At 35.9% G+C, this 20,122-nt stretch overlaps 3 protein-coding genes across 4 annotated transcripts; 1 reads left to right on the top strand and 2 right to left on the bottom strand.

The window, feature by feature from the left end:
* Positions 1-4,297: 4,297 nt before the first annotated feature.
* Positions 4,298-12,040, bottom strand: LOC105975986 (Root hair defective 3 GTP-binding protein (RHD3)). 2 transcript variants are annotated; one of them, XM_088823131.1, is made up of 23 exons: positions 11,872-12,040; positions 11,066-11,215; positions 10,777-10,843; positions 10,595-10,697; positions 10,122-10,192; positions 9,953-10,016; positions 9,811-9,876; positions 9,660-9,707; positions 9,501-9,563; positions 9,353-9,409; positions 9,010-9,168; positions 8,857-8,925; positions 8,668-8,759; positions 8,103-8,181; positions 7,317-7,482; positions 6,884-7,008; positions 6,321-6,583; positions 6,114-6,210; positions 5,860-6,018; positions 5,653-5,757; positions 5,376-5,470; positions 5,123-5,219; positions 4,298-4,855 (listed from the first exon to the last, which is right to left on the bottom strand). In XM_088823131.1, exons 1-23 carry the CDS (start codon positions 11,876-11,878, stop codon positions 4,622-4,624), a joined length of 2,436 nt encoding a protein of 811 aa, XP_088679257.1. In that variant the 5' UTR covers positions 11,879-12,040; the 3' UTR covers positions 4,298-4,621. The 2 variants fall into 2 exon arrangements, with proteins under 2 accessions (XP_088679257.1, XP_088679258.1); XM_088823132.1 differs by having other exon boundaries at positions 4,298-5,025; positions 5,091-5,219; positions 11,872-12,030.
* A 175-nt stretch (positions 12,041-12,215) lies between these two features.
* LOC105975766 (transmembrane 9 superfamily member 7) lies at positions 12,216-16,421 on the top strand. The gene is made up of 7 exons (XM_013000995.2): positions 12,216-12,503; positions 13,629-13,793; positions 13,902-14,011; positions 14,193-14,301; positions 14,383-14,495; positions 14,688-14,838; positions 14,925-16,421. The coding sequence occupies exons 1-7, from the start codon at positions 12,390-12,392 to the stop codon at positions 16,080-16,082; spliced, it is 1,920 nt and encodes a 639-aa protein (XP_012856449.2). The 5' UTR covers positions 12,216-12,389; the 3' UTR covers positions 16,083-16,421.
* Positions 16,422-16,509: 88 nt separating this feature from the next.
* LOC105975768 (CA-responsive protein) lies at positions 16,510-19,699 on the bottom strand. Its single transcript, XM_013000996.2, has 6 exons — positions 18,928-19,699; positions 17,607-17,659; positions 17,330-17,417; positions 17,144-17,242; positions 16,796-16,914; positions 16,510-16,702 (listed from the first exon to the last, which is right to left on the bottom strand). Exons 1-6 carry the CDS (start codon positions 19,516-19,518, stop codon positions 16,666-16,668), a joined length of 987 nt encoding a protein of 328 aa, XP_012856450.2. The 5' UTR covers positions 19,519-19,699; the 3' UTR covers positions 16,510-16,665.
* Positions 19,700-20,122: the final 423 nt, after the last annotated feature.

Below are 20,122 nucleotides of genomic sequence, written 5' to 3'. Positions count from 1 at the left end.
TTGATGCTATTATATACTAGTGTGTATACTATGTATATGTTGATATAATATGCTTGATATATTGTTTCTTTCTATGATCAACTAGTATGAAAGACGTGCTCACATGTCAAATATTATGTTTATTATAATATTGATGTACATATGTTTTATATATGAATCATACTACGGTTTAATTAAAAGCATGATTTGAAATAAAATAGAAAGAAAGAGAAGCTCAATTCATGAGAGCACATGAGTAGTTCTTGTCTCAAGAACATAAGAGAAGATCGAATTGTTGGTTCGATTTGATTTTTTTAGATCACATTTACAAGGTGATGATCTACAATGTGAATGGATGGGATCGGATTTTGATTTTCAAACATCCGAAATAATTGTAAACAACAATGAATGCTTTGTTGAAATAAAATTCGAGCAGTTTACTTAAGAGCTCGTTTTGTAGAATTAAATCGTTGGATTTGGCTGAATTTTGAACGGCATGTTTAGGACATACAATCCTAAATTATGAATGATTAAAATTAGAATTTATATATTCTAACTTTAATGTTGAATAGTGGAGATCAACCGCCATTTGAAGAGATTAATATTCTCTTGTTTATTGACAAGATTTAAGTATCTTGACGAGTTTTCTCTTTTGAGGAAAAAGAAGAAATCTTATTATCTTAATTGTTGACAAGATTTAAGTATCTTGAGAAGATTTTTCTTGTTGTGCTTTCTTGAGAGAAAGAAAAACAATACTTTGTAATTAAATCATATTGGTGATCCAAAATATTTTTCTAACTAAAGAAGAAATGTATTTTGTTACATTGTATCCTTATTAATAAAATAAAAATAAGGATTTCAAAGCATTTAAATGTTATGTGAATGAAAGTTGGAAAGTGCCAACTTTGACAAATGAATTAAAAATGAGAACCAAAACTTCTGGAAAAAGTTTATGGATATTATATTGATAAATACTAGAATACATACTCTAGAATTTGTGGGGGAAATTAGATATCCCGAGCTACCACGTTAATATTTAGAAATGTGGGGGTCTTTAGGCCCTAACCACATAAATTAAATATTCCGACCTAACCACATTAATATTTAGAAATGTGGGGGTGTTTAGGCAAAGGTAAAAAAAAAAAAAAAAAAGTACCTAACTTAATATACAATGCCTAGTATAGTTAAGTGAATAAAGTACTTAAGCATATTCATTGAATATGCAAATAATGATTGTGCATAAGATAGTCATTCTTGATGCAAATTACATTATATTTTTCTTGTAAAATAAGAAAATAAATAAGTTCTAAATAAAAGAACTTATAAATGTGTAAGTGGTAAATCATCAAAGTGATGAACAACCAAGTTAATATATGTGTGAGTGGTAAATCATCAAAGTGATGAACAACCAAGATACAACAAGATGGCAAAGAAAATCAATACGTTAGATTTTATTGACTTATGAGTTATAAAATGAACGATGGACAATTATTGAAATATTGTCTACATTGGAAGAATGTACGTGGAAGTTAGTTTGTCTTCTTCCAAGTAGTAAACCATTAAGGTTTAGATGGACTATTCAAAAGAAGAATTAAAAGGGTGGTCCAATAAAGCTAAATTAAATAGCTATGGAAAATCTTGATTATTTATAACAAGATATTGAAACTCGTTAAGTGATTCTAAAGTAATATTTGATAAAATTGTGTTATCGAGTAGTTCTCGTAATAACGAGTGTGGCCAGTGTGTTTATATTAAAAGCACATGGAAGTATATGTCCATAGACGACATTATAATCATGAGATAGTGATCATGATACTATTTTGAACGTTGAGAAAATATTGGAAAAGTAAAAATAAAATTTTTGATGTCAAAAGACGAGGGTCTAGAGGATGTAATCTTATAGATTAAAATCACTAAGACAAAGATAGTCTTATTGAAAGTCTCATGTTGAGACACTACTAGAAAATTGATCTAGTTATCTAAAGACCAAGGGTTTACCTTGCCAAAAATAATGATGAAGAATGGTTCAATTACAAATATTTTTGGATAGTTTGGCAGCATAATGAATTGCAAACTAGTAAATATGTAATTCCAAAATAAATAATCATTCAATGATATTATAAGGGTTCTTAGGTAATCTAAGTATCGTCTTTAAATGGATTACATTAAAGAAAATATCCAATTGTATTAGGAAGGAACATTGGATGTATGAGTCCACTAAGATTATGTATAATGGAAATCCTCAAACAAAATTGAATAGCTCGATTCATGGTCGAATTCGAATGTATAACTTGAGATAAGGTTAGAAAAGAAGTTGAATAAACTTCATAAAATTATTGGAGGATGTTCCGTGTTGGACTAAGTCGGTGTCTACAATTATGAATAAATTGTGATAACCAATCGGTTACGTTAAGGGCACAAACGACATGTATAATGGCAAGTATCGATACACTCGTACACATAAGACCATTAGGCAATTGATCTCAAAGGAAATAATATAACATTGATTATGAAAATCAATGGTTAATAGCGGATCCGCGACTAAAAGTCAACTAAAGAGATCAAACATATTGCCTGTCTAGGGGAGTGAGATTAAAACCCATAAATTAAGGACAATCTTGGTGGTAACCCAACCATGCTGACTGGAGATCCCAAGAACTGGTTCAAAAGGGACAACTAAGCTAAGAAAGTTCAGTGATGCACTAAGGAGTATATATTCCTATGGAATAATATATTTCCAACTCATTCCCGTGATAGACATTAGTGCTGCCTGCAGAGAGGGTAAAGGATAAGCGAAAGCTTTTAATGATTCCAAAACCTTATAAGAAAAGGTGAGGTATTGGCAGGATACCTTTAATAGGAGATCACCTATGTAAGTGTATGAAGTGAGGGCCGCTTCAAAAAACTTGACAAACACTTATGAATCCAAGATGTGTGTCCATGGCCAAAACGGACACAATCATGAGAACTAAGGAAATGTGAGAATAGTATTGTGTGGGTTGCATTGTCTTGGTTTACACGAACGGCTGACAGTTCAAGACATCGCGTTCACTACTCAGCCTAGTAAATCCGATGTAACTCCACTACGGAAGGTTCAAAGCTATATGCTACCTATCCCGATGCAATACTATTCGCGGGAACTCTAGAGAGAATCGACGCCCTCGTTTTCATTCATGTGGGGGATTGTTGGGAAAATTGGTTAAAAATTGAGTCATGAACAATTTTTTATCAATGTTATTGTACGGTCTAATTGAGTATATAAATGAATTTTGGATTAGAACCAATTTTGTGGTGAATGAAAAAATTACTAGTCCAAAATATAAGGAAAGTGGGATTTGAGTTATCCCACATTGGAAAAGTAGAGAAGTACTGAGCTGTATATATATCAAAATATTGGGACGGGCCAAAAACATTAGGTCATGGGTTTTTAACCCATTGGGCCCTTATTACTCGAAGCCCATCTCGATTGGTCTGATTGGTCTGAATTGGTGCGGCCGAACCAATGCAAACCATTCGGCTCAACTCGAAATGGTGCAACCACTCCCAATTGGCTCAACTCGAAATGGTGCAACCATTCAAAACAAAAGGTACCTTTTTGCTCCAAAGGACACTACTTTTCGAACCTTATAAATAGACCCTAACTTTCCCAAAATTCCTCACTTCAATCCAAAAACAAGCCTACTACATATTAAGCCTACCCTTCACAGATTCTCTCGAAAAGTTCTACACAAAGTACAGTTCGTCGTACTTGGGATTTGGAGTGCTCCTATTCCAAGTTTAGCCGTTGTATCTTGGGAGACGATTTCCATTTAATCCGTTAGCACCGTTGCGGGGAAATTTCGTCTTAAGGACAGAGTCAACTCGCCTCGGCTAATCTTTCCGTATTTTCACTAATTAATTTGTTCAACCAATTTACTAAATTCACTACCCGTTTTATGTATCGGGAACAACAAATTGCACCGAGCCAGTTGTGTATAATGAATTCGACTTAAAAAACATTGACATAAAACGATCAATTATCTCACTTAATGGAGGTGGTTGATGAATAGATATAAAGCAATCCTACCCATTTTTAAGGGCTCTCTTGATTTGGAAGATGGGATTAGTTGGTGTAGGATTAATTGTGTACACTGGTTATTTTCTGTATCTTATCATATAGGTGTATGAATTCATACATTCACGTATATATGTGTGTGATTGCGTGTAAGTCAAAAGTCAAAAACTACCCCGTGTACTTCACCAGCTGTAGCATCTATAAAACCGGATAGAACTGTACGGATGCAAATTGAGATATTTAAAAAACAGATAAACATTTGTATTGTAGAATTGAAACTTTATATCAATTTTTCACCAAAATTGGGACGTGCTGAATTTAATTTGCAACGATACAAAATTGAAGGCGAAGCGTAACAATCTCGATCAAGGCTATGTTAGTAAAAAACCTTGCGGATTAGCTTCGCCGGAGAAAAGTAAAACTACTAACGGGGGGCAATTTCCGTAACATTCCAGCCCCCCTGTGCAATAACGTTTTTTCATTGCTCACTGCTAAAATAAAAATAAAAATAAAAACTGTGGAAATCAATGGGATATTAACGCTGGATTACGTTTCAAATGGCCGAACAAGAATAAGTTGGGAGGGAGTTTACTGCAATTTTTGATGTGTAGAGGGACTGGAGTATTCATTTTTATTTTCAGATGAAGTTACCTCAGAGGAAGCACTTGATGACAAACCACTTTGCAGGGTCTTTGGTGGTGGTGGAGGGTTGTTCTGAGGAGCAGCACTGCCGCCGCTCGTTTGGCCCTCGTCCGCTAGTTTTTTGAGAATGTTCATTACGGTAGGGACGAGTTTGGTGGATAATGCGAGAATGCCAGGCAGCTGTACGTGTCAAAAGAAATATTAATCTTTGTTAAATTATGGTTCTCACGACGAAAAAACTCACTGCAGAAAGTCTTTTATTAGTGTAGTCTGGAAAGCGATAACGGATCAGATAAATTTTGCTTGCCAGAAACTTCAACAATTAGGCAATCACATAGATAATATATTAACTATCCCATGTTATTCTTTTATACAGTCAAAGCAAAAGGAGTACTCGGCGAATAAGTCGAATAGCAGAAAAATAATATTTGAAGAAAGTTCACTTACGGCTCCATTGCGGAATGCATCAGCGACGTCTAGTTGCACCCAAAGGGCTTTAAATAGCAGAAAAGCAATAAAAATGACCCCCAAATACAAAGGATTTCTGTCAAAAAAGAAACCGTGGCATGAGTAAAATCTGTAAGTAGCTGACAACAAAAACATGCAATGCATCTATCGAGCAAATGAGACTCAAGAAGATGGATACCGGAAAAAAAAAAAAAAAAAAAAGAAGATTAAAAAGAAAACAGTATAACTATACCTCAAAAGGGTCATAAATTCATTAAAACCCAGTATAAGTAATGCGAGAATTGCCCATGGAGGTGGTAGCCAGTTGTTGTTTCGCCTGCTAGCCTCCTGATAGTTTAAAAATAATTAAAACTCAGTAATTACTTACGAAGGTCCAGCCAACAATAATCTAGTTCAAGAAACAATGTGAAAAGAAAATTCCGTCCCCACAGAAGTGTTATAACATGACACATGCATGAAATCGTACGTTTCAAAGCACTACAGGCTGCAGTCTACATATGTAAGTTTACCTGAGCAGCAATGGCTTGACCAACAGTATACTCAGTCTCCGTTTTAAACTGCCTCCACAGAGATTTACACTGAACAGGTGTTAACAAGGTTTTTGATGATGGAACCTGAGTAGTAAAGAAGTTAACCGAAGGGTATTCGCAGAAATGTATTATTGGACTCGGTGTGTATCGTATTATTGGACTTAATAGTGACTATAGCTAAACTACCTTATCCCAAGTGCTTGAGGCAAGAGGGTCCGCGGAAATACTCTTATTGGAAGAAGCCGAAGCTTTGGGATCCACAAGAGCAAGTGACAAGGTACTCTCGATATTGTCGGCTTCATCATCCAAACGTATAGCAGCCATAATAGATAGCAGCTTCACAGACTAACCCAGGGAAAAAAAAAGGAAACAAAGAAAAGATCAATAACCCTTTGTAAGACCAATAGTACCACAAGAAGTCATAGTAAAGAATATCATACAGCAGAGCGAGCAGTTTTAGTAATTGCTCGAATATCTTCCTTTCCAGTCCAGATCCGTGGCATTGACTCTGCATCGTGGCTAAATAAGGTTGAAAACCTGTCAAGAGTATTCTGGTCATTTCTCATTGATAAAAACATGAAAAACAAAATCAAAATTGCAATATGATCTTGGTCATGATAATTAAAGAAAAAATAACCACCAAACACCTGTCTTTCATACGGATCAAAACTCTTCCAGCTTCTTCTTTCGCCTTCGCTTCAACTATTCCTCTTGCATGATTCTCCAAGTTTGAGAGCATTTTATTCTTTGTTGCCTCATCCATTTCAAAACCCAAAAGGTCATTAGAGAACCCAGTAACGGCTGTTTCAGTCTCGCGCCGGAGAAGTTTTTTAATTGCTGGCCATGTATCATTGCTGGCTCCATCAAACAAAGCCTCTACAGGGTCCGCTAGTGCCTCATTCAGTTTCGTCTGCAAATAAAATTTATCAGTTGGAAATCTTTGCATTACAGAACCCAAAAGAAAGGCAAACATAATTTGTGGTCACCATGATTGCACACCAAGTATCTAGTTTACTAGTCAACTTTTTGAACCAATAGTATTACAGCTAGATTTTAGCAGTCCTCAAGTTTGATGAATGTAAATTATACATAGTGATAAAACGTAGTAGGGCCAAATTTCATTGTCTTCAAACAACTTGCAGCAACTCCAATAGGCAACAATAGCCTCACTGGACTCTAGACAAGGATTTAATAAGAGACTATATCATACCTCATACAGAGATGTGAGTTCAGACAAATTTGCCCCGCGCACTGCAGTAATATGAGCATCTATATCACGCCGGAGTTTCTCTCTTACTTTTGAAGAGTCCCAATTTGCTTGGTCAATATCCGCACCTGCGAACCATAAAGTAATCAATCAAAATGACCAAGTTGCTCAAATGCTTCCCAGTCTATCCAATGTATCCACTATTGAACATTGAGAATAGCTTATTTATTACATGATAAAACAATTTTCTCAAGATTAACTATAATGGTACACATTGAGGACATGCACATTTCTGAACAGCAAGGAATATTTAATGATAGCCGCAATATAGTATTTAAACCTCAAAGATGATGTACCTAAATGTCCACGTTATCATGTTATTGCACAAACCCCTAACTTGGATGTTGGATGTTATGTTAAATGCCAATAACAGTACCTGCAGACGCTTCATCAAACTGTAAGATAGAATACTCAGTGCAATCACGTGCAGCTGAAGCAAATCCTTTTCCCTCCTTCAAGGCAGTATCAAATGCTTCTTTGAATTTATCCAAGGTTCCAGAGCGTATGTGCCCCAACATGAACTGGTATGCTGGTTGGACAAGCTAATGCAACGAAAAAAGGGATAAACTGTAAGGTCAAAAAGTGAAAGAAGCAAAGAATTGATGGCTGTGATCAAATTATCTTCAGAAAGTTTAAAAACTACAAGTTGCATCTCTGTTAGATTCTTGCTTATCAATCTTAACGGTTTAAATAGCTACGGTCTTTCTGGTGCAGTAACTGGCAGGAGTACTCCGGAGAATGGGGCTAATCTAAATGCTATTATTTCAGTGTGCTATGAATTTGAACAGTGATTTTTGTGGACAACACTGCCTGTAAAGCTTAAGAATATTATATTACCGAAAGATAAAAGACTCAAACAGAAAGAACTACCTGCATGTTTCATTTTCCACAGCTTCTTTTGCAAAGTATTACCATCAAATTGGTACTGCATGCTGTCAACAATCTCAAATGCATAGAAATCTACATATTGGTATATCTAAAATCCTAAATGTCAACACTCGGTAACAAAGAATTTTCTGTCTTGCCATTTCTCTGCCATATTTACCAGAAATAGCACAGGGCAGCCTATGTGTAAAAGAAAAGGACTCCAGTTTAATGCAAATATGGGCTTTATTTGAGTGCATGAGAGTAAAATTAACAAGACAAGACTTAGAAAAATTACTTGCAAAAGTTTATCTTCCAGCTGTTTCCGCTTTGAAGTTCTGACACCTTCATCAAAATATGTCGCCTCCGCGTCATACCTATCGTTGGAAAGACAAATAAATAAAATATAGACAGAAATGTCTCATTTACTCAAATTTAGGTTTTAACCAACGCACAAAAGAAAATCTCTGCTGAAAAGTTAGTTCACCGTAATCTGAACACTACGGACGTTTCTAAACAGTGGTCTTACCCATTTGTTTCTCTAGCTCAATGTCAAATACAAAAACTCAGCCATTCACATATGCCAAAATCAGAAGAGGTCAATCCAACCTTAAACCTATTGCAAATATATTAACTTCGGTTGTGATTCTGTAATTTATGTTTTAATGGTTTTTTGGCATAATAAACTTGCCCTTTTCCTCACCAAAAAAATACGACGAGAAACAAAAGCCATATTTCACCTGATGTGATAAAGAAATTGGAAAAATTATCAATGTAGTCACAACAATTTCCAAAATGCTCACATTTGAATACAATAACCATTGAGCTGGAAGAAAAAACACAAATCAAATATTATCACTTACTCAGATAGACAAACATTAAGAATTGAGGTGAGCTTCCTCCCAAACCCTGGCACTGATTGATATTGTACTGTCTGTTCTAATTCGTGCCATTCCTTCATGCATGAATGAATAATTTGACAATTAGGAAAGTTCAAGGAGACATAAAAGAATACCCTCAAATAAAAATCTGGGGATATCATGTGAAAATACCTCGTTCTCAATGAAAGAAGAAAACTTTTCATTAGCAATCTCCTCGCAACGGACAGTGGCAACCATTACCTACAAATCATCTAGCAAACATTTTAATGACAAAGCTCCTTCAGACATTTATTCTAGAACTTAAGAATATGTTCAGATCACAACCTTGTGAGCAGGCAGGTCAAGGTCCTTGTTCTCTTTAATGACTTTCCATATCTGTTGTGCACTGAATGAAAATCCTGAAGCAGGAACCACACCACGCCTATCTCCCGCAAGCCCACCGGGTGCAATAGAATGGAAAAATCGCTGTCTTAAACTTGCCACCTTCAACACAAACACAGAGCATTAAGGTAATGTGAGATTCCGTATAAAGTAAGTGTGAATATCCACCATTCTCCAAATCAAGCCCTAAACATTACTATGGGCCGGAGAATGGGATCAGCTCCTACATGACACAGTCATTTGGAGAATAATCACAAATTTCAAGAATTCAAACAACAGTATGAACCTGCTCTCTAAATTGTTCTTCCTTCTCCTCAAAACTAGAGAGAGCCACGACTTCTACCTACCATTCAAAAATTTAAGAGAACATTCCTGTCACACTTTTTAAATATAGGAAGATTTGACAAAACTTATCAACATAGTCAACATCTTACATTGAAAAATTCGCTTAACGGAGTTTCCCTGTGAGCTTCTGGCTTAGGAACAGCATCCCATATCTTAGCAGGAGGATCACAAAAAGAGGAATATGAAGAGATTAGACCGACTGTAATAAAATACATCAAGCATATATTTAAAAGTTGCATGCAAAATACCTTCTGAATGTCTTCCCTTAAAACTGGTTCCAAGTTTTCTAACGGTGTCTAGAAAGTTGAACAAAATCATGTCAGGGACTTAACATTAATTTTAAGGAACCGAATGCGGCATTATTTGAAAGTTTATAGATATATCCCGAGGAAAGCATACCCTTGTTTTATCACGGATAACAAATATCAAAGTTGTCTTACGTGGACTAAATAACCTCATCATAACCTGACAGCACATCGAAAATTTATTAGAACTTTCAACATTCATTTGAAGGTTTGCACAGAGAGCACAAATGGCTTACCTGAAACACGGTTTTCAAGAGAGGTTTGTTTGCAGCTTGTTCACGACCAATATCGTGACACCACCTGAACATTATAATTTCGCAAGATTGAAACTTTGAAAAACCTATACAGTTGAATATTAAAATGAAATAAAATCTAGATCACTTCTATGCAATTCATCAATCTTACATATTTATCAGCACTATATCTGATACAGCGAGGGCAAAAAGAGCACTCTGTTTCTCGAATGCGGTATCGTCCTGAAAAGGAGCAAAACATTTAAAGAACTACCAGTTCAACAAGTAGTAACTGACTCCATTTAAAAAATGAAAAGATACTTCAGAGCGAAAGTATTATTTTTTATGATACAGTGTCTTGGGATACAGAGCAATAGGTTAATGGGCAGGGTCCGAATCATGTTGTTAAAGATTCCTTGAGAATGTGCAAACCAATACAAAAATAAGGTGCATAAAAGCAAGATTATGTCATGTAACTCTCTACTAATTGGACAAAATGACAAGGCATAGTCTTAAAAATGGGCAGCTGTTCAAAATGAAAATTAAGCATCGGAATGACACAAGACCTGGAATGAAGGCAATAAACAATGAAATGCACAAATGAGCATGAATATAGTAAGTTATTAAGTAGAAAATCTGCTGAACCTCTCCTCGCTCTCTTCCATCGGTACCCTCTAAATCCATTACAAGTGTGCAAGGTTCGATGCCAACACAGTGTGCCAACCATATGCCTTTCGTAGTCTGCGACCTGTTCGAATTCAGACGGTGTCAGTATTTTTAAACAACTAATTGGTCAAAACATGAGAGCCGAGTCAATAATTGCATACCTTCCCCGAAAAGCATCCATTTCTCTAAAATTAGTACCAAACAGGTGATTCAACAATGTACTCTTCCCTGTCAAAACAAGCAAGGTAGTAAAGGCACATTAATTAATGGTATATAGCAGCACTGATTAACACAAAACTAATTCTTCCACATAATCATGAACAGGGATCTTTGAGTCGCCAAATGATACAATTCAGAAAAAGTAACTTAATGTGTAATAGCTCAATGAGGTAAAAAGAAACCATGAATCTAGCAAGCCAGTGTTCAAACATATCAATTAAAAATCTGTACCGCTACTCTGGGGCCCCATTATTGCTGCTACAGCATAAGAAAGCCCACATTCTGCAAGTTTAACTTCCTTCATGAAATTATCAATTCCCCCAGCATTGAATTCACCATCTCCGTCTATCAGGTGAGTTGAACAACAATTGTCGCTTTTATCTGGGACATACAATAGCCACGTCATTAGAACGAGCCATAAATATTACTTATTAAGAATCATTTATTTCACAAAAAAAAGCAAACACGAATTAATTGAAGTTCAGCAGCTGCAACACAAAATGAGGTGAATACAAATACACACACACACACACATATAAGAACGGGCAGCCGGAATTCGGACGTCTAAGACGAGAAAATTGACGTTCTTAACGAAAACAAAATGCATGGAAGAAACATCTAAAACACACTGAAAGACTGTATTGTTTCTTACTACCATGATTTGATATTCCAATTTTTGAATGTTCATCGTGACAAAAATGAAATCAAAAGGGAATATCATGCACTATTTCCAACAACGTTAAAAATCAAAACACGGTTACGAAAACAATCATGCAATCCATAAATCAGAATACGAACCCAATCACAGCTGTAGCAGAACAGATTTTGTCCCAAATATCACTACCTAATTAACACAGGGCGAAAACAAAATGCAGACAATGTTGATCCTTTTAACACTACAGAAAACTCAAATAAACGCATACTAACAAACTATTATCTGATCCGAGGTGATCATTAATGATTAATAATCGAAAATCATTCGTTCTCATCATGAATAAATATAAATAATTGGCTGAAGAAATGGATCGAACGCGTACCGGCCATGAGAGGAACAAATGGAGGAGGGGTTCCGATCGGCGCCGGAGATTTGCCGGAATTATGAAATCGGAAAGATGGCAGAGGATCTCAAATTGGGGGTATTTCGTACGCATGCATAAATTCCCTTGAGAAAGATGATGACAATAAAAATAAAAGGAAATATAAATACATATATATTTATATTTATTTATTTATTTTGTTTAATTTAATACAGACCATAATTCCAGCTTCTATACTCTATTTTTGGTACATACAATTATAACGTTAATCAAATTTAAATTAGTTGTTGATCGCAAATCTCCACTAATAAATAATATAATAAATTAAACTTACGAGTTAAGGCATTTTACCAAACACGTGAAATCTCAAATGGAAAGTCGCGTTTCTGAAACACGACTTTGGGTGTTTTCTCTTCTGGAATAAATAATTGATAATTCTCCACCGCAGATCCAATAAAACCCCTCTCTCTCTATTCTCTCTCTCTCTCGCTCAGAGTGGAGAATCCGAATCGAGAAAAATGGGTCTACGAATTTCCGGTCGGGTCGTCGCCATTGTTTTCTGCTCGCTTCTCTTGTTCTCAACCGGGCACTCCTTCTACCTCCCTGGTGTTGCACCTCGCGATTTTCTAAATGTACTGATTTTTTATCTTACACTTGTCAAATTTTCACAGTCTTCTTTTCGAAGCTTGAATCTGATAAACCTTTGATCTGTAGATTATTGAGTAGTGCATCTGATTTCTTGATAGTTTGAATTATTTTTAGTTTCAGTGGTGTGGATGATTACCCAGATTCCGGGGTTTATACGTTGATCTAATACTGTTAACTAAAAGTTGGATTGATCCAGGGTTTTGGCTGCTGATTTAGTATAAAATTGGTTTTTAATTTTTTTTCGTGTTAATGTTTAGATATGTAGAATTTGTGTATTTGAACTTATTCAAGTTTATGGCATTACGATTTGGTGATAATTGATAACTTGCAGCTGATTCTCTCTAGTAAATACTTGATGATTTGTTATCTTTCTAGGTTTTATTAGTGATATTTCTTTGGGGCTAAAAGTTTAAAATTTTCTAGCATTTTGTGATAATTGATGTGAATAGTTGACTTATAGTATTATATGGTCTGGATTTGATCTCGTGTCATATTGTAGTAACATGTGAATATGGATGTGGAAGGATCTCTAGACAACGTCACACCATTTTGACGGTAGTTGTTTGATGCTGATGCACGAAGTTATTATGGATGGATGAGAAATTTTATTGTTTCTTTGACTAATGTCATACTTTTGTTTTAAGCCCGACTGTTCTTGTGCTAATGCATGTACACAGTTTCTTCATTTTTCTCATCAATGAGTAAGACTTTGTTGAGCTAAACGGGGAAGGATATACATTTTATTAGCTGCTTATAGCTTAGCAACCAGTATTTTTAGATCTGGTATTTCACAAATTGCTCTCTTTAAGGATAAGGAACGAATAAAAAATATAAAAAAAAAACTGCTTGATGTTATGCTTCATTTCAGGATGAATGCTTCTGCAGTGTCTTTAGTTCTATTTATCGTCATGGTTGGTAGTTTAGTAAGTAATTTACATCAACGTAGTATTTATATTCATTTAAAATGTATTAGGATCTAATGGTTTTGAATTTTTGGTTCGCTAGTTTTCTTATTTCCCACCCAAAAATGGTGACGATCTTATTTTAGCTTGTGCAGTTTTTTTGTGATTTTTCTAAACATAATGATTATTTCTTCTGATTCTTTACAGGGAGATGAACTTCAGGTCAAAGTGAACAAGCTATCATCTACTAAGACACAACTTCCATATGATTTCTATTTCTTGAAATACTGCAAGCCAGCTAAAATCCAGAATGTTGCGGAAAACCTTGGAGAAGTTCTTCGAGGCGATCGTATAGAGAATTCTATTTATACTGTAAGCATTCATGACCAGTTCATGACTCTAGTCAGCTCTGACATGTTATTTCTTCATTTTATTTTGTGTAATCCTAACATGGGCATTCTGATAATGGGTTAAATTTAGTTTCACATGAGGGATGAGCAGTCGTGCACTGTTGCTTGCAAAGTTAGTCTCGATACTCAAGCTGCAAAGGATTTTAAGGAAAAAATTGATGATGAGTACAGAGCCAATATGTAAGTTCTGGATGATGTCCGCCTTCATTTTCTTTGTGCTGTTACCTCCTTTTTGCCTTCATTACATCTTTTACGTTTTCCTGATTTTCCTGTTGCATGTCTTGTATGTCTGAATCGTAAAAAATGGTAATGTTGTCTGAGATGATTCTTCACATATGTTAACTTCTGCAATTGCATGCAGGATCCTAGATAACCTTCCAGTAGCTGTACTTAGGCAAAGGAGAGATGGAATTCCTTCAACAACTTACGAGCATGGATTCCGTATTGGGTTCAAAGGGAATTATGCTGGGGTCAGACCTAACTCTTTCTTTCTTGTCTGGAAAATTTTATGTATTATACAATTTTTCTAATGCATTTACCTTCTTTTCCAGAGCAAAGATGAGAAATATTTTATTCATAACCACTTAAGCTTCAGAGTTATGTATCATAAAGATCCTGAAACTGATTCCGCTCGAATTGTTGGATTTGAAGTCTCTCCTGGCAGGTTTGTTGCTTTCAATAATTAGACTTGCCTCTCCTTAAATATGCATACATGAAATGACTTTCAAAAGCTGTCATCAGAAATTTCTCTGAGGCTAAAATCGATATATGGATTCCTTTTGTATCAAATATTGGGTCGTAGAAGAGTTCTTTTATTGTGACATTTGGACGCTTTAACTTAAACTCTTTCCAACAGTATTAACCATGAGTACAAGGAGTGGGATGAGAAGAACCCTAATGTGCCAACATGCAACCAGAACACCAAAAATTTGATTCAGGGGAACAACGTTCCTCAAGAAGTGGAAAAAGGCAAAGAAGTCGTATTTACTTATGATGTTACTTTCAAGGTACGACCGTAGATTTTTTTACTTCTCTTTTGCTGGGATATTCTATTATCTCTTCTACCACAATAACAATACCATTTCTATTGTAGGAAAGTAATATTAAGTGGGCATCACGGTGGGATACCTACCTCCTCATGAATGACGATCAAATTCATTGGTTCTCAATCATCAATTCTTTGATGATTGTCCTCTTCCTTTCTGGTATGGTTGCCATGATAATGATGAGAACCCTTTACAGAGACATTGCAAACTACAACCAACTGGAAACCCAAGACGAAGCTCAAGAAGAAACTGGATGGAAACTCGTCCATGGAGATGTTTTTCGAGCACCTCTAAACTCCGGATTGCTCTGTGTCTATGTGGGAACCGGCGTTCAAATCTTCGGAATGACACTTGTGACAATGATCTTCGCATTGCTAGGTTTTCTCTCTCCGTCCAATCGAGGCGGACTTATGACTGCCATGGTTCTGTTGTGGGTGTTCATGGGATTATTCGGTGGCTACTCTTCCGCTCGTCTCTACAAAATGTTCAAAGGCACCGAATGGAAGAGGAACACCTTAAAAACGGCATTCATGTTCCCTGGAATTCTATTCGCAATCTTCTTCGTACTGAATGCGCTTATCTGGGGAGAAAAATCATCTGGAGCTGTGCCCTTCGGTACAATGTTTGCCCTCGTCTGTTTATGGTTTGGAATATCGGTGCCGTTGGTATTTGTCGGTAGTTTCTTGGGCTTCAAAAAACCCGTGATGGAAGATCCTGTAAAGACCAATAAGATTCCTCGACAAGTACCTGAACAGGCCTGGTATATGAAACCGATATTCTCTATACTAATCGGAGGCATTCTTCCATTTGGTGCCGTTTTCATCGAACTGTTCTTCATCTTGACTTCGATATGGCTGAACCAGTTCTATTACATCTTCGGCTTCCTCTTCATAGTCTTTGTGATCTTGATAGTCACATCTGCAGAGATAACAGTTGTCCTTTGCTACTTCCAGTTATGCAGCGAAGACTATAACTGGTGGTGGAGAGCTTACTTGACAGCTGGCTCGTCCGCTTTGTACCTTTTCTTGTACTCGGCTTTCTACTTCTTCACCAAGTTGGAAATTACAAAGCTGGTTTCGGGTATTTTCTACTTTGGCTACATGCTCATTGCATCGTATGCTTTCTTTGTCTTGACGGGGACAATTGGCTTCTACGCTTGCTTCTGGTTCGTTAGGAAGATATATTCCTCGGTGAAAATCGATTGATGTAGGAAATCACGGTTATGGAATTCAACGATAATGTAGGACTGTATTTGGGACGTGGATGAATCGTGAAAAGAGAAAGTAAAATGTTGTTTATCCAGTGTATATTTTTCACTGCCTGCTAAACCTCAATTTTCTGTTACCGATGTCGGGTTTGGCTTGTACTTTAATCTTCTTGCTTTTTTTGTCTTCCCGATACGAAGTTAGTTTATTAAGGAACCTTTGACCGAAGTCGAAGATCTTAGTTTTAATCGAACTTTTCTCCATATAAGGCAACGTATGTTGTTGTTTATTATGTATTCTGGTTTTCATCCTCGTATCTACATTTACATTTTTATCGTATATCATTGATCAACTTTGCCATATCTCTTTTATATATCTTATAATTTACAGAACATCTACTTGCACTATTTATAGAACCTCCGAGACGAAAACTATAAAGGATCATTAAAACATTAACGCTCGTGATTTCGTTTGAAATCAAATTCAAAGAGGCAGCACAAAATTTTCTGCAAGGTTTTTGGGTATTGGATGTATACATATACTGTTATTACTAAAATTAAGCTCCCCCCAAAAAGTCCTTCCCTCAGCTCGAACATAATTTACGCCTCCCGTTTCTCTGCCTGCATAAAGAAATCATTCTTTTTCGTTAGTATCGAGTAAGCATTTATTTGATAGAACAAAGAATCAAAAGTCTTGAGATTAGCAGAACCAACCAAAACACGTCCTTCTTCTCCTGCGCAAGTAACTCTTCGAACGATATATCAGAATATTCCGAATCATTACTCTTCATAGATTTCGCTTTCGTCTCCACAGATGCACCAAGTTCGAGCATCTTCAAAAATTAAAGCCAAAAAAAAAAAAATTATCAATTAGGCCTCTGTTTGGTTATCAAGATAGGATTACCGAAGACAAGATTATGCAATCTTAAGATGAGAGCTCATTTTTTTATTATATTTTCATAATTATGGGTACTTATCTTACAAACCGAAAGAACACAGCTAGAATGGATATAATTAATTCAATGAATCGAGTTTTTCGAATTACGAGTCAAAAAGCAGTACCTTCTTGTATGCAGGAGAGACTTTAAGCTGTTCTTGAAGCCAGTTATATACAAAAGCATCCTCTTCTAATCTCTTCTGCTCCAATTCTAGCTTGTAGATCTATATAATAGTAAAAATGTAATTTTTTTCAACTCCGAAAAAATAAAATTAAATAAATAAAAAATAAATAGACCAATATTCCAGCACCTGTTGACGAAGGCGATCGAATGACGATCTGTCAGCCTTGAACAACAGGGCCTTTGTAATTGTGAATCTTCGCTTGATAACCTCAGACCTGTTCGTTTACCAGGTAATCGCAATTAAGAGCAGTGTGCCAATATTTTGTGTGGCAAAATTAATATTTTCAGTGTAAATAAAACTAGTTTAAAGATAGAAGTTCCGAGTGAAGTTAAAGAGAGAGAGATAAACACACTATCGAATATGAATTAAGAGACTCTATAGAGACAAAATGCTGTAAACGTACTTGCTCTGCAGCTCGTTTCTCGCCTCGACAAGGCAATTGACGAATTGTCCAACCTGCAAGGTATACGAAAAAAGAAAACATAGTACTGATCAAATACGGAATTCCATGTCAGATGCCTTAGTGGCTGATATAACATTTGCAAAACGCTATAATGATAAGACGACTATTTTAACTGTAAGCAGAAACCTAGCTAACAAATTTCTCGACTTGCTTCGGCACAAATAGAAATCAAATATATCCGACTCCAACTTGTCTTAATTCAAATCATGGTTCGTGTAATGAAACGTAGGTCACGTATCAAACACTTTCAAGATTAACTAAATACAAAGAAACTCGATTTTTCAACTCAAATTCTGGAAACCAAATTATCTTCCACTGGTCGTAAACATGAAACAACTCTCACATTGTTCAAGATTATTCATAAACTGTAAACAAGAAAGCGAAGCAACCATAGCTATCATCCGCCATTGCATCCACCAAAAATCGAGATAATACACCAATAATCACAAATCAAAAATCGAGATCGAGAGAGAGAATTGAACCCTTGACCTAAATACTAACCTCCGCACCCCAATACCACGCATTTGACACGATTCTCTAAGTAATACACTATTCAAGATAATATGTAAGCTTATGTGGCTGAAAAGGGCTATCTAAATCAGTTGAGTTGCGATACTAAAAACATTAACGAGAAATCAAACTCCAGTTATAATGCCTTGTACTTTTTAATTTGAGATACTTTAAACGTATTAGTCTTTTTTTTCCGTAAAACTAAATCAACCACGACTCAGCATATTTCCTGCAGTTCCTAACTTATGTGTTCAAAAGTCTTGATCGTATACATTATATAAGAACTAGGCAAATATTGTCTCGATTCCCCTAAACTTTCATCTTCTCCGTTTAATTCCTTCGATTCTAACTTTCAAAGCACGGAAATCGGTAATTCTTCTGAACAACACGATACATACATGCAAAAGGGAATCGTGCTGTCAAAGTCAGTCCGAATAATGTAAACTATATAGGATGCAATAGCAAGTACATCAATGCAAAAGATGCGAACGCTTCACAAAATATCGCCACAATGGCATATATATCGAACACTTTCGATAAGACGAAAAAACATCGAAACAAATAATTCAAATGAAGGGCCCTTCTTTTCTAGAAAAAAACAACAATTAAAATAATTTTGGTAGCCCACCAACATATAACTTTGGCATCATTCATAAACACTTGCAATTAAAATAATAATAATGTGAACAAAACAAAACCAAAAAAAAATTCGAAAATTAATTAATGAAAAAAAAATTATATATATATAAACCTGATCAAGAGTCAATCCATTTGATCCATGAGACTTGACAAGTTGATCATACTGCTGTTTGATCTTCCTCTGCGTAGCACTGGATGACTTTGTAAATGGATACAAACACACAAACTCTTCCTTCTCCTTTTTACTCACCTCTTCATTCGGGTCGGGCTTTTTCTTCCTGGCCCGCTTCTTCTTCCTCTTCTTCTCTTCTTGACCCGACCCGCTTTCCCCGGCCGGGTCGTCATCAAAATCTTCGCTCTTACTAAAGAGGGTATCCCATTCGGGCGAGCTCGAGGGCAAGATCTCGACAAGCAACGAACGGGTCAAATTATCCGGGTCGGGTCCGCAGCCCGATTCGTGGGCTGTCTTTTCGTCGTCGCCATTTACAGGGAAAGACTGGATTTTTACGGAGCCCTCTTCCATTTTACAGTGGTTATAATTCTTGAGGATTTTGTACAGGGTGAAAATGAGGAGAGATAGAGTGAGAAGAAGGAAGACGAAGAAGGAAGAAATCATCGCAATGTGGAAGAAGGAATCGTGAGGCGGTGGATTGTGTGGAGAGAGAGTGATGAGGAAAACAGCTTGTGCGGTGGTGGCCGCCATGGAAGAAGAAAAAAAGGAGAAAATGTGTGCTCTCGCTCTTTCAGTGTGTGTGTGTGTGTGGGGGCGCGTGCGTGGGCGCGTGTGTATCGGATATAGTTGTGAAGTGGGGGTGAAATAGAAACAAAAGACTGAGACTTGATTTGGGTTTTTGCAGCAGGTGGATTGATGTAACTTCTTACTCAATCTGTTTTTTTTTTTTTTTTTTTCTTTTTTTTTTTGTTTTTATTCCATTAATTTTTGTTTTTATTTATTATTATTATTATTATTTTATTAATTAATTTGGGTTAATAGGAAATTAAGAACTGGAAATCGAGATTCTAAATAAAACCGTTTGAATTGGGTTTTTTTTTTTGTACTTTAGTGCTTAAAAGAGGAAGTGGGTTGACTGAAATTGATGCATCTAAGTAAACAAGACAAATTATCATTAAATTAATGTTAATAACCCTACATTTGACCATATATTAAATATAGTTTTTAGAAGTTAGAACCCTATATGCTTTAAAGTGGGGTTTGTTGGGCTTGTTTTTTTTAGCCCAATTAGTCCCTCAACTTGCTTCGGTTGCGTATACCGATAATCGGGCCGTTAATAGTTTCTAATAATCAG

The sequence above is a fragment of the Erythranthe guttata genome, chromosome 9, assembly GCF_056151865.1.
Source record: "Erythranthe guttata isolate IM_541 chromosome 9, IM_541, whole genome shotgun sequence".
NCBI lineage: Eukaryota > Viridiplantae > Streptophyta > Magnoliopsida > Lamiales > Phrymaceae > Erythranthe > Erythranthe guttata.
Note: the sequence above shows the minus strand (reverse complement) of the source record. Positions and strands in the feature narration are given on the sequence as shown.